At 37.3% G+C, this 13064-nt stretch overlaps 1 protein-coding gene and 1 pseudogene across 1 annotated transcript in view; one reads left to right on the plus strand and one right to left on the minus strand.

Annotated features, from left to right (window-relative positions):
* Positions 1–7670: 7670 nt before the first annotated feature.
* LOC143572390 (uncharacterized) overlaps positions 7671–13064 on the plus strand; it is a 188972-nt gene continuing 183578 nt past the window's right edge. Inside the window, exons 1-2 of the mRNA XM_077057569.1 lie at positions 7671–8177; positions 8304–8519. Coding sequence (XP_076913684.1) covers positions 7671–8177; positions 8304–8381 — 585 coding nt within the window. The 3' untranslated portion in view covers positions 8382–8519. The remainder of the gene's footprint in view (positions 8178–8303; positions 8520–13064) is intronic.
* LOC143572402 (ABC transporter F family member 4 pseudogene) lies at positions 10901–12157 on the minus strand (annotated as a pseudogene).

Here is a 13064-nt window from a genome sequence, read left to right on the forward strand (position 1 = left end):
AAGAATTGTGTCATTCCAACTAAAATGTTGTGAATTGTGATGGTTCATCGTCTATAAAGCGCAAGTGATTGGTCTAATTCTAGTACGTGTTTTCACTAAAAAAAACTTACATACTAGTTCTTGTATTTGTATTGGGGTCGTTTTTCTAAGTCAGTTTATTATTTTGTCGCGTAATGTCTATTTTCTTACTAGCATGGTTTATATTAGTAAAAAATTATGTCGTTCTCAAAAAACTACAATTCGAATTGAATCTAATTCTAAATTCAAATTCCATATTTGAGTATTCGAATTTGATTCAATTCGAACTTAGGAATCAAATACAAAGTTCTGATTTCCTATTTGATTCAAAGTTTGAATTTAAATTTATGTATTTACACTATATTATAATCCATCAAAAAAACATCTTAAAATTTAAAAGGTACATCTTCTAATGCTTATTGGGCAATGCAATAGTTAATCTAATTAGTTAATTGTTTAAGGGAACAAAATTATAACAGCCCAAGCAATTTTAACAGCCCATGCAACTGTGTCAAAGTATTTTTCGTTTTGTTCCTGATCGATTGCCCATATAGTAACTCGCGATTTTATTTCTATGCAAGCAATCCATTGGATGAAAACAAAAACATGAGTTCCTAAATAGGCAATCAATTGGAAGCAAAGCGGAAATTACACAAACAAAATGATATCACAACATATCCAGAAATTAATTATTAACATAGAGATAGGGAATAACTTGGACTGCAATTGAAGCATCAAACCGTGGCTAACAAGCTGTTTCATTAAGTTGACTATTTCTTGTTGACTTTATGCCAAATGGAAAGAAGTTTCTAGATGAGTAGATTCCAGTCAACCTACGGATTCACACTTGGCCGTTGGGATTGATTCCACTATGTCTATTGTACATAGGTAGCTTTGAACAGCAATATTAAAGATTGGGCCTTAATTCTGGGCCAAGCCCAGGTAAGCTTTAAAGTGGAGGTGAAAAAAACCCGGAACCGGACTCGATAAAAAACCCAGAACCGGTTTTTTATACCTGGGTATTTGAAGAAACACGAGATCGAACTGGATGGTCCGAACTCTAGTTTACCCCAGGTGTGAGTCTACTGAGTAACAATGACGTCAGATCCAAGCTATCTGCCTGCAAAACAGACCACCGTGAGTCTCGTTACGGGAAGGACAAGATGGGGGGTCTTCCTGTAACCACCCTCCGGCGTGAGAATAAGTACTGTCCTGATCGGAATAATCAATGAGAGTACAAGTATATTGCGTAAGGCTTGAGAGTGTCCCTTTACCTGTAAGCGATGTACTTGGTATTTATAGCCGAAGGTGAGGGAAGGTGATTGGTGGAGTTGCCACTATCGTAATATTCCCTTTCTACCTGAAAGGACACGTGTCGATCTTCTATTGGTCGTGACAGGGCTGTGGCCGTTACATGCGAGACGTGGGGTGGACATTGCGTGCCTAGGTGTTACCTTTCAATTTGTCGATGTCGCTATCAGGGAATATTTGGGAAATCTTCTAGAAAAAGTTTGTTACAACTGCTCTTCCATATCACGTGGGGATCACATGTTGTGAGTCCCTTGTGTTGTTCGTAGGTTCCTTCCGCGGATGCTCATTGGTAATCCGCACACTGCGATGGATACCCGCAAAGCGTGTTCCCGGAACAATGGACCCCTTAGCTGGTCTCGTGGTGACTATAATTGTTTGTCCATGTGTTTCCCTTGCGGATGTCTATTAACAATCCGCAGGTTGAGTAAGGGTCTGTGGGTCGGGTTAGGGATCCGCGGGTAGCTTTACTACCCTACCTCTATTGTATTTAATACCTGAACCCGCACCTATCCGTAGGGTACGAATAGGGTACGCATTTCAGTACCAAAACCCGTATCCGGAACCGGACCCGAGTTGTACCCAGAAATACCTGAAAACCAGAACTGTGTTTTTCCAATACCCGAAATCGGGTTTATCAAATACCCGATATATACCCGAAAAAGACCAAAAAAATATCTCTAAAAAGTGCAACATCTTAAAAAACTCAATCTATACCCGGAAAAAACCCAAAAGTAGGGTTTTTTCAATACCTGAAAATAGAGTATTCAAATACACAGTTTTAGAATACCCGGTTCTATACCCAACCTAAACCCGATGCATAGGGTATGGCTTTTAGAGACAATGCCCGATTCTAAAATAGGTAGTGAGCTCTCATTAACTTTCTTTTAAAAATGTAAAATGGTTTCACTACAACAATTTATATTGTGAATTCTTATATTAATAAACAAATATCGATTTAAAAAAATGCTAACGTATTCTCTTTAAAAACATAACATTTAAAAACATAATATTTGGCTCATTTTCGACATACCTTTTCACTTTTCAGTGTATATATTTTTTGGTTATCTACTTTATTTTTACATGCCTTCTCCATTTCTTTAAAATAAATAAGTTATATATACTCTTTAACACATTTTAGATAATGCACAAAATACGATTTAATCTTTTTTGAAATGTTATTGCAGGAATAAGTATACCTATTTGTGTTGGAAACACTCAAATTATTTCTTAAGTTAATTAGTCTTGATCAAACTTGATTATTATAATCTGAGTAAAATTAGTAAGTTAATAATAACAATATGATAAGTTGATATGCAAATAATTCAAAAGTAACAATATGACATGCTATGAGCAGCAACTAAGTGATCAACACTAAGTGGGAATCCGTAATAATAAGAGATCAACAGTTTCTGGGTACTAGAGATGTTCAACGAAACCGGTTCCTGGAACCGAACCGGTGGACCCGAACCGGTTCCTACCCGTTTTTTTTAGGAACCGGACCCTATCTGATTCAACCCGATGATCCGTGACCGGTTCTTGCATTTCTGAGTGGGGGCGGGTAGGAACCGGAACCGGAACCGAACCGGAACCGGTTCTGGAACCGAACCATCCGGAACCGGTTCTAGCCGTTGGATCGAATATAGCCGTTGGAAATCGTTTTTTTGGCCGTTTTTTGACCGTTGGGGTCAAAAATAGCCGTTTTTTGGCTCCCCCAAGCACCCCACTACTAGTATAAATAGGTATTTGGTGTCATGGGTTCATCACAACACTCAAAACACAAACCCGAACGCAAAAAAATACAAAAAAACGCTATTACAACGTTTTGAGTTCTCTAATCTCTTGTTTTCTCTTCTTCTATATTCATATTTGTTGTTATGGCTGCCTCACAATCATCGGTTGGTCAAGGTTCCAACGCCGAACCAACTTTCGTTCGTATTGTACCTCATAATCGTAATTAAGAGATTTGGTGCAATTGGGATTTGGTTGAATTGAGTGACCATTCATTGAAGGCTCGGTGCAAGTTTTGTGGGATTTATTTAAACCCACTTTCGAATTCAAATTTGAAGAAACACATCGAAAAACCGTATTGCAAGGCGTTGAAAAAGAACGTCGATTCGCAACAAACGCAAATGGATAGTGAAGGCGGAATATTTACATACCAAATTGATCGAGTTCAAGATCGTATGGCGAAGTTTGTGATTCAAGAAGCTTTGCCGTTTAGCCACTTCGACAACCCTCGCTTAACCGCCATGATTCGAGATACGCTTCAACCACAATACACTCACGTAAGTCGTCATACTCTTAAACGTTATTGTTTAAAATTGTGGAAGAAGGCCAAAGAGGTACTAATTTCATATTTTGAAAATATAAATACGGGAATAAACTTAACCAGTGATGTTTGGTCGGCTCCACATGGTCTACCCGAATCTTATCTTTGTGTCACCGCTCATTGGGTAGACCCGTCATCGTGGGAAATGATGAAACGCACCATTGCTTTCGAACTCTTTGAGTATCCACATACGGGAGATAATTTGTTTGAAATTTTAGATTATGTTATAAAAACTTATAAACTAGAAAATAAAATATTTTCAATGGCATTTGATAACGCGTCGAATAATACATCGGCGGTTGATAAATTAAAATTAAAATATACGCCGATTTGCAATGGTGTATTTTTTCACTCAAGGTGTGTTGCACATATCATTAATTTAATCGTGCAAGACGGACTTGCTTCGGATGAGGTTACATCGGTTATAAACGATTTTAGACTAATGATACATGAAGTTTTTAAGAAAAGTAAAAAAAGACAAATGGAATATAGAAAATTTTGTAAAGATACTGGAAGAAAAGCTTTGGGAGCTAATTGGGATGTACCACATCGATGGAATTCCACTTGCATAATGTTTTAAAGTGCTTTGAAACAAAGAGAAACTTTACAAATGTTTCAATCTAGTCTTGCCGAGAATGATTTGGCAATCCCCTTTTCAAATGAGAAATGGGAAATTATCAATGACTTATCGACTTTTCTTGAAGTTTTTAAAACATCGACTACGAAACTATCGGGAACGTATTATCCGACAAGTCCCTTGGTTCTTTCGGAGTTATTTTTAATCGTTAACAATCTTAAAGAATTTGAAAATAAAAGTCCAATGTTTTCAAACATCATATTACCAATGAAGTCTAAATTAAAAAAATACTTTCTTGAATTGCCACCGGTTTTTACTTGCGCCGCCGCTTTAAACCCAATGTTAAATGTTACGGGGGTTGAATGTGTGATAGACGAAATTTTTTCAGCCTTAGATATGCATGAAGTTGACCCTAACTTTTCAACAGAGGCAAAAAATGATTTTAACTTGAATTTTAAATTTATGTATGACTTTTATTTAAATAAATATGGGTCAAACATACACATGCCTATGCCGGGGGGGTCTTCATCAAGTTCAAGTGCTACTAGAGTACGAGATCCCATGATTAGCCTTATGAACACCGTTCGCAACGTAACGGCTAAAAAACAAAGGGGTAACACCCCTTCAAGCGAACTAGGAAGGTATAGTGCAAATGATTACTCTACCGGTTTATCCGAAGAGGAATATGGCACTTTTGATGTTTTGGCTTGGTGGAAGGTAAAGGAAACCGAGTTTCCGATTCTTTCCACCATGGCCCGTGATTTACTAACCGTCCAAGCTTCTACGGTAGCTTCGGAATCCGCTTTTTCTCTTAGTGGCAGGGTAATATCGGTGAGAAGAACAAGACTAAATTCGGAGTCGGTGGAGATGTGCATTTGCTTAAAGGATCACTTGGACTTAATCGATTGTATTCAACACGTAACCACTCTCGAAGATGAAACACCACTTGATGTTCGAGTGCACGACGAACAAGAAGGCATTTCTACAAGTAATTCCGAGGAAGAAGTCGCAAGTCGCAACTGATGAATGTTCCCACTTATGAGTATTCCTCATCAGTGGCAACCTTCAGTAGTTGTCATCAGTGGCAGCTTTCCCACTGATTCAACTGATGACTGTTCCCACTGATGAGTATTCCTCATCAGTGGCAGCTTTCCCACTGATGAGTATTCCTCATCAGTGGCAGTATTCAGTAGTTGTGATCAGTGGCAACCTTCAGTAGTTGTCATCAGTGGCAACCTTCAGTAGTTGTCATCGGTGGCAACCTTCAGTAGTTGTCAACTTGTCATCAGTGGCAACCTTCAGTAGTTGTCTTCAGTGGCAACCTTCAGTAGTTGTCTTCAGTGGCAAACATCTTCAGTAGTTGTCTTTTCTTCATCAGTTAACTGTTTATTTTTATGTTAATTGTTTTTTTTATTTTTCATGTTATACAAATACGAATCGTAGTTTAGAATCCAAATCGCAAACGAAAAACGAAAAAAAAAAAAAAATTTACACTGTAACCGGTTCGAACCGGTTACGGTACAGGAACCGGGTTAGGAACCGGTAAGAACCGGTTAGATAGGTTAGGGGTCCGAGGGTGGGAGAACCGGTTCGGTTCCCTAACCGGTTCGAGCCTGGAACCAGTTTAAAAGGGGGTTTTGAATATAGGAACCGGTTAGGAACCGGTTCCGGTTCCTAGTCCCAAACCGTTTTGTACATGCCTACTGGGTACTACTGATAGACCGATTATCGGTGGTAACTAAGTTACTGCTGAAAAAATTAATATCGATTGAAAACCAGCTGTCTTAACCGTCAACTAGAAAATTCTTTCGCAAATTGTGTCATTTCAACTGAGAAAACGATATATATCCGGACTATTCCAAACCACATAACCTACATTATCTCATAGTTAACAAACCGTGAGTCACAAGGTGTTTCATTATGTTGACTATGACTATTTCTTGTTGACTTGAGTCACGAGAATTGAAAGGGTGTTTGTAGACGAGAAGATTCCAGTCAACCTACGGCTTCACACTTGGGATTCATTCGACCATGTCAATTGTAAATACGTACTTTAACTGGCAAGTTTAAGATTGGGCTATGTTTCTGGGCCAGACCCAACACACGTTCCATCAACTCGACCTCTTCAAAGTTCAAACTTCAAAGGCGTGTCAATGTGGAAGTTTACATAACCTTAATTTTGGAACAAAATAAATTATATATACCATTAAAATGAATGGTGTAATTGTTTATAAAAAATAAAAAAAAAATCAAATTTACCTCTTAAAGTATAGTTTTATATATATGTCTTTTTAACTCATTTAATTTTGGTCAGTTTGATTTTTGTTTGATAATTTACGATTCATTAACTTTAAAAATGAGCATGTACGCGTGTTTAATTTTTTTCGACATTTGGTATAAATTTTGTTGAAAACGGACAAATGGGTTGTATTCAAAATAAAGTTTTTTTTGTTTTGTTTTTTTTTTTTTTTTTTTTTTGGTATCGTAAGTTATACGAGTGTCGATACCTTGACGAACTGAGCCAATTATGATCATCGGTACCGGAATTGGTATTATTAGAATCGAAACCTGTATACATTAGTGTTGGTACCCTACAAGTACCGTGACGAAGCGAACTGATTCCGACCCAACATCGGCATTATCGGAACCGATACCGTATTCATTTTTATGGTTTCTGATATATGTAAAGCATGTCTCTATATCCTTTTAGTCATATCACGACTTTATTTTTTGGTTTTCTCTTTCGGACGCTATATCGGGTCTTGGTATTGCAACAAGCCAGACCAATACCGCCTAAATTCCAGCCACACCGCATGATAAATCTCACTAGTTTTTTAAAACACTGATTTATTACAAAATCATCTTTTCAAAGCAGGTTCGTTCAAACATGTTTTGAGTTTAGTATAAATATTTAGTTGAAATGTGATCTTAAAATTGAACATAATTCAAAGGCTTATGTGATCTTGACAACCAACATGTATTTATTCCTTTTGCTTTTGACACTATTGGTTTTCTCGCGCCTGAAGCTGTGGAGCTACTTACCCGTGTTCAGCGGGCCATGCATAGTAATGTTATGACTCCAAGATCAGCAAATATAGTTTTTAAAAGATTGGGTTTTGCGATTCAGAAAGGGGTAGTGGCGCAGCTTGTTGCCCGCTTGCCTTCTGTTTCGATGTAATCTATATTTTGTATAGAAGGTCTTATAATTAATATAATCTAACCTTTAACCCATTAACTGAGAATAATTTATATTGGTATTAATGGCAGTCCTAACTTTCACATCTATTGCCAAAGACAATCCCAGTAGTATAATTATCATATATTTACGCTCGATTTACCATAAAATCCAAGTTTTACCACATATACATAATACTTGCATCAAACACAACCCCATCAACCGAAAATGTTGTCGGTTACTAGCATTCTTGCTTGGTTATGCCTTATGTTTCCAACGCTCAATCCCCCGCGGCCTCACCGACAACCCCCCCCCCCCTTGTCGTCATCACACCGCCTTCAGTCCCACCAACCCAACCGCCACCCGCTTCTACCCCACCCGTCTCCGCCCCGTCCACCCCATTGCCCGCCCTGACACCGCCACCGGTTGCTTCACCACCCGCATTACCACCGACGGTCTCCCCAGCGCCAGCCACCCCACCACCGGCTCCGGCAACTCCACCGCCAGCACCCGCAATCGCGCCAATTGTTCCACCGCCAACATCCGCACCGGCTCCACCACCGGTTACTTTGTCACCGGCCCCGACGCCCGACACGATCACTTCCCCCGCACCGGCTCCAGCGCACCACAAACATAAAAAACATAAGCACAAGAAGCATCATGCGCCCGCACCCGCACCGGTGGTGGCTAAGAGCCCGCCAGCACCGCCAACCGCTACTAGTTCGGATGATGATAGTGCACCAGCACCATCACCAACACTTAATCTGGTTAGTTTATTCAACGTTTCTAAATGAAACATGTCACTTTACATAAAAAAACATATTATTAACATAAATACATATATAAGTTTCATGCATTTACTAACTTTTTTGTTATGTTTTGTTTGATCATAGAATAATGGAAGAAGTCTGTTTGCAAAGGGTGAAAGATTTGGATTTGTGATTGCTGGTCTAATGATTTTCATGATTTAATGCAGCTTTGATAAGATAATATCATTTTCCACTTGTACAATTACTCTGAATTCTTTTTAAATGTATGAATAAAGTTGAAATTTGAAGCACAAATTTATAGATGAATATTGCCACCAAGTTATTAATTATTTAAACTAGGTTCTAACATGCGCATTGCACCGGGCAGGTAAGTCGACGCGAATTTGATCGGTTTCGGTGTTATGATATCGTAACAAAAAACCAAAAATAAAACAAAAATAATATAAAAATTGAGGTGGACTAATGGGTGGCGTCGGTCACTAAAACCCGGATGTTGGGATGACCCGAGCGTTGAGACGGTGAGTGTACGCAAATTCGACCGGTTTCCATCACATTCGTTACGGTACCGGAGCTAAAAAAAACATTGGCATTCGGTTGGTTTTCGTTACGTGTGTTGCGGTGCCGGATTTAAAATAAAATGCGGTGAGTCTACGTGAATTCGGTCGGTTTTTGTCACGTTCGTTAAGATACCGGAACTAAAAAAACAAGTGGCATTCGATCAGTTTTTGTTACGGTACCATAGCGAAAAAACGGATAATATAAAAATTGAGATGCACGAATGGGGTGGTGTCCGTCGGTAAGCTCGGGGGTTGCTAAAACTTGAGCGTTGTCAGTCCCGGACGTTGAGGCAATGAGTCTAGGAGGAATCAGTCGGTTTCCATCACGTTGTTACGGTACCAGAAGTCAATCAAACAAAAAAACCACAAAACTGACATTTTTTCGGCTTCCGTTATTTCATTACGATACTAGAACTAAAACTTAAAAAAACAAAAGGAAATTGAAAAAAATGCAATTGACAAGTATGGTGCCGCCAAATGACCCAATCAAGGCTTAGCTGCACCAGACTTATCGATTATATTATATAAAATAATAATTAATATGAAGTAGCTAATATTAAGTCAATATTATAGATGTATGCCAGATTTAACAAGGTTAAAAAATATCTCTATGCTTCATTGGAATCTGCTTGAGTCTGTGTTTTACATGATCCCGTTGCTTAGTAGGGTATTGGTAGAGTCCATAAGTTTTCCAATATCACGTTCTCATGGATAAAAAAGACTTTTACGCATGAAATGGAAACAATTAAATATATGTTAATCTAAAAGTGTAAAACTTCAAAATAAAATAATTTTAATATTTTCTGACATTTGTCTAATATTAATTATCTTATTATCACCTTTCACAATAAGTGTCAATTATGAGTTATCTATAATATATATAAACGAAAACCCAAAAATCGTATGTGTCTCGATGTGGTCGCTCCTCCCTTTTATGGAAGCCACCAGATTTCTTGATTTTTAAATGGGGGCCTCTCATTGATTTAACCCAAATTCATGGGTATGGATTTTACCAAAACCAGATAGCTCTTAAACGGGTTATAACATCTCATTAAATTAAAAATTAATCTTACCAATTATTTGATATGAAAATCCTATAAAATAGGAATATACTAAAATTTAATATCCAAAAAAAGAAAAATATATTATTTATAAGTAATAAATAATTTTATAGTAAAAAACATAAGCGGGCCATGGGTCACCAAATCCAGATAGCTTTTAAACGGGTTATAACATATCATTTATTTATGAAACCCTTTCATCATCAAACCCCAAGTATATTATTTACTTTCTTACAATAAAGAAAATTAAAATCTAAAAAATAAATATCAAAAAACGAAAAATGTAAAACAACCGTTCTCTCAAGCCATCAGATTACTTTATTTGTAAATGAAGGCTTCTCACGCATTTGACCCGAATTCATGGGTAAAGGTCTCACCAAACCCAGATAGCTCTTAAACGGGTTATAACATCTCATTATATTAAAAATTAATCTCATCAAATATTTGATATGAAAATCCTATAAAATATGAATATACTAAAAATTAATATCCTATTTTATTTAAAAAAAAGATTTTATTTACTATTAAGAAACAATTTTATAATAAAGAAAATAAACGGGTAATGGGTATCACCAAACCCAGATAGCTTTTAAACCGGATTATAACATATCATTTATTTGTGAAACCATTTCATCATCAAACCTCAAGTATATTAATTATTAACTTTCTTACAATAAATAAATTAAAATCCAAATATCCATACATAAATATTAAAAACGAATAATGTAAAACAACCCCCGTAATACGGGGGATAAAATCTAGTTATCATATATATTGTCATTACTTGTTATTTAAAATTTTATAAGAAGATATCATATGTCTTCATCATTATGTTATGCACCTCGCTTCTACAGATGACTTTAGTTATTTGTCAAAGCGGGTCGGGTCAGATTAGGTATCAGCTTAAAAAAGATCAGGTCAGACTGGGTCAAAAGGGCCTGGCCGCCTGGCCGAGCTGGTCAAAACAGGCCGGGAGAGCTGCCTTTTCAAATGGCCGAATTTAGCAAGTTTGGCCCGAACCGCTTCTTGTTTACTTATACCCTCTTGATCAGGATGTAAACGAAGTAAATAGTGAACCGGTGTTTCATCCATGGTCAACAGGTCAACAAAATTTCCTGATCATTTCCTGGCGACGCTGCTCGTATCCACTTTCAAAGTCATCAAAATTTCCACGGTACATATGAAATTTCAAATCATGAAGATGAATTATTTCGTTGCAAACCGTGTTTAGAAAATTGCGATCGTGTGAAACAACGACAAGCGTTTTCTTCCATCTGCATAAGTATTCTTCTAACCAAAGAACCGCTCGAAGATCAAGATGATTCGTGGGCTCGTCTAGTAACAATAACGTCGGCTTAACAAAAAGAGCCCGGGCCAACGATATTCTCATCCTCCACCTTAAATTATCGGGTCGCACACGTTTGCATATCCTTTGTAAATCCCAAACCCGCAAGAATCTTTGAGGCTTGGGCCTCTGCTGCATCAGAGCCCATTATCTGCAACTTCTCATATAACTCTGCAAGTTTTTCTCCCGTGTCACCGTCATCAGTTTTGTTTCCGTTTTTGCCCTCGGGTAATTCTAGCACCTCTTGTCTAAGTTTAACAAGCTCTTCGTTAGCGGAAACCACAGCTTCAAGGGCGGTTCGGTCATTTCCTACTATTTCTTGTTCAACCAACAAAACGTCTATGTTTTTCGGGACGGGAATCTTTCTCCAAGCAAGAAGCTTTAACAATGTCAACTTCCCCTTCCCGTTGGGCCCCACCAACCCGTACCGCTTTCCATGAGAGATCTTAACAGTTGCATTCTTTAACAGCTCTTTACCATCTACCGAAACACAGAAATTTTCCACTACTATGTCTTTAACGTTTGCATTCGCATCATCTTGACCGTCAAGAACCGCAGCCCGACTACCAATCACAACATTAAACACATTAGATCGTCTTTCAACGCCTCTTGTCGGTCCCGCTCCACTGCTTGTGCAATTTCCACCTCTTTCTTTTCTCGTTTCTTTAACTCCTTGTCGGTCACAGATATTTCAAGATTTTTATCACGGGCCCGTTCTTTTCGACTGGGCTTTTTTATTCCTCCTTTTTGATTCTCGTCTTCTGAAATAGATTCCACGCCATCATCTTCGTCATCTGATGGAGGAAGATCAATATCTGCATAAGGCTGCAAGTTTGGAGTTGGTTTGGATTTAGAGTTACGGGCCGCAGAGGTTGAGGAGGTCGGTTTCTTTGCCTTATCGGGCTTTTCGTCGATGCTGGCAATCACTTGTGACACTGATGGCTTTTCTTTCTTTCGGTCTTTATTGTTTTGTTTACGCTTTTCTCCACCTTTGACCGTTTTCGTCTTTCCCATTGGATTAATCAAATGTCGCAAACCTACAAAACAAAAAATGTAGCAATGTCAACCACATCAGATTACTCACAGACATTAATCAAATTTAAAAATAACAGTAAACCGGCATATGTGAAGTTTAAAAGCATACAAAAACTATTTTACTCAACATTATAAGATATGAAATATTATAAACCACTGGTTAAATATATCCATAAAGTTTTCGCCTTTATGACGAATAAGTATTTTTCATAACGCCAACTTATCTAACTTAAAACACAAAGAATCCTAACGTAACCGACACAGTTCAAACAAACCAAAGAATGTATCACATATTCATATTTAACATGAGACACACACAAGTTATTGGTAACAAAATATCTAAAAAATTTAAATTCTGCAGAACCTATGTGCACCAAGTCTGCAGAGCAATAAGTTCAAAAGAACTAATACCTATCACATGTATAGCTAAGTAAAACTCTAAATCTATATACAAATTCGATAACTAAATCATTTAAGCAAGTTTTACTTGTCATTTATTTCATAGAATTAAATAATTATTAGTTATATAAATGATTTGACAATAGTAATACCAGTATAAAGTTTCAAAGCCAAATATTACTCAAGTAATTTTCGAAACGCCAATTTACCATTTTATCAAAAGAAAATACAAAGGATCATAATGGAACTGATTCACTTTAAGCAAACCAAATAATGCATCATATTTAACATGAGAATATGAGATACACACAGGCTGATAGTAACCAACATCTAAAAATTTTGAAACTTTATAAATTGTATATAAAATTGTATATAAAATTGTATGTGCATCAGGTCTGCAGATAACTAATAGCTATCACATTTATAGCAAATCAAAGCTATAATTTCAAATCAAAATACAACAAAGAAAACACGACACGAAAACTAG

The sequence above is a fragment of the Bidens hawaiensis genome, unplaced genomic scaffold (assembly GCF_021521415.1).
Source record: "Bidens hawaiensis isolate Kalapana, Puna unplaced genomic scaffold, B.hawaiensis_p1.1 tig00001382_1, whole genome shotgun sequence".
NCBI lineage: Eukaryota > Viridiplantae > Streptophyta > Magnoliopsida > Asterales > Asteraceae > Bidens > Bidens hawaiensis.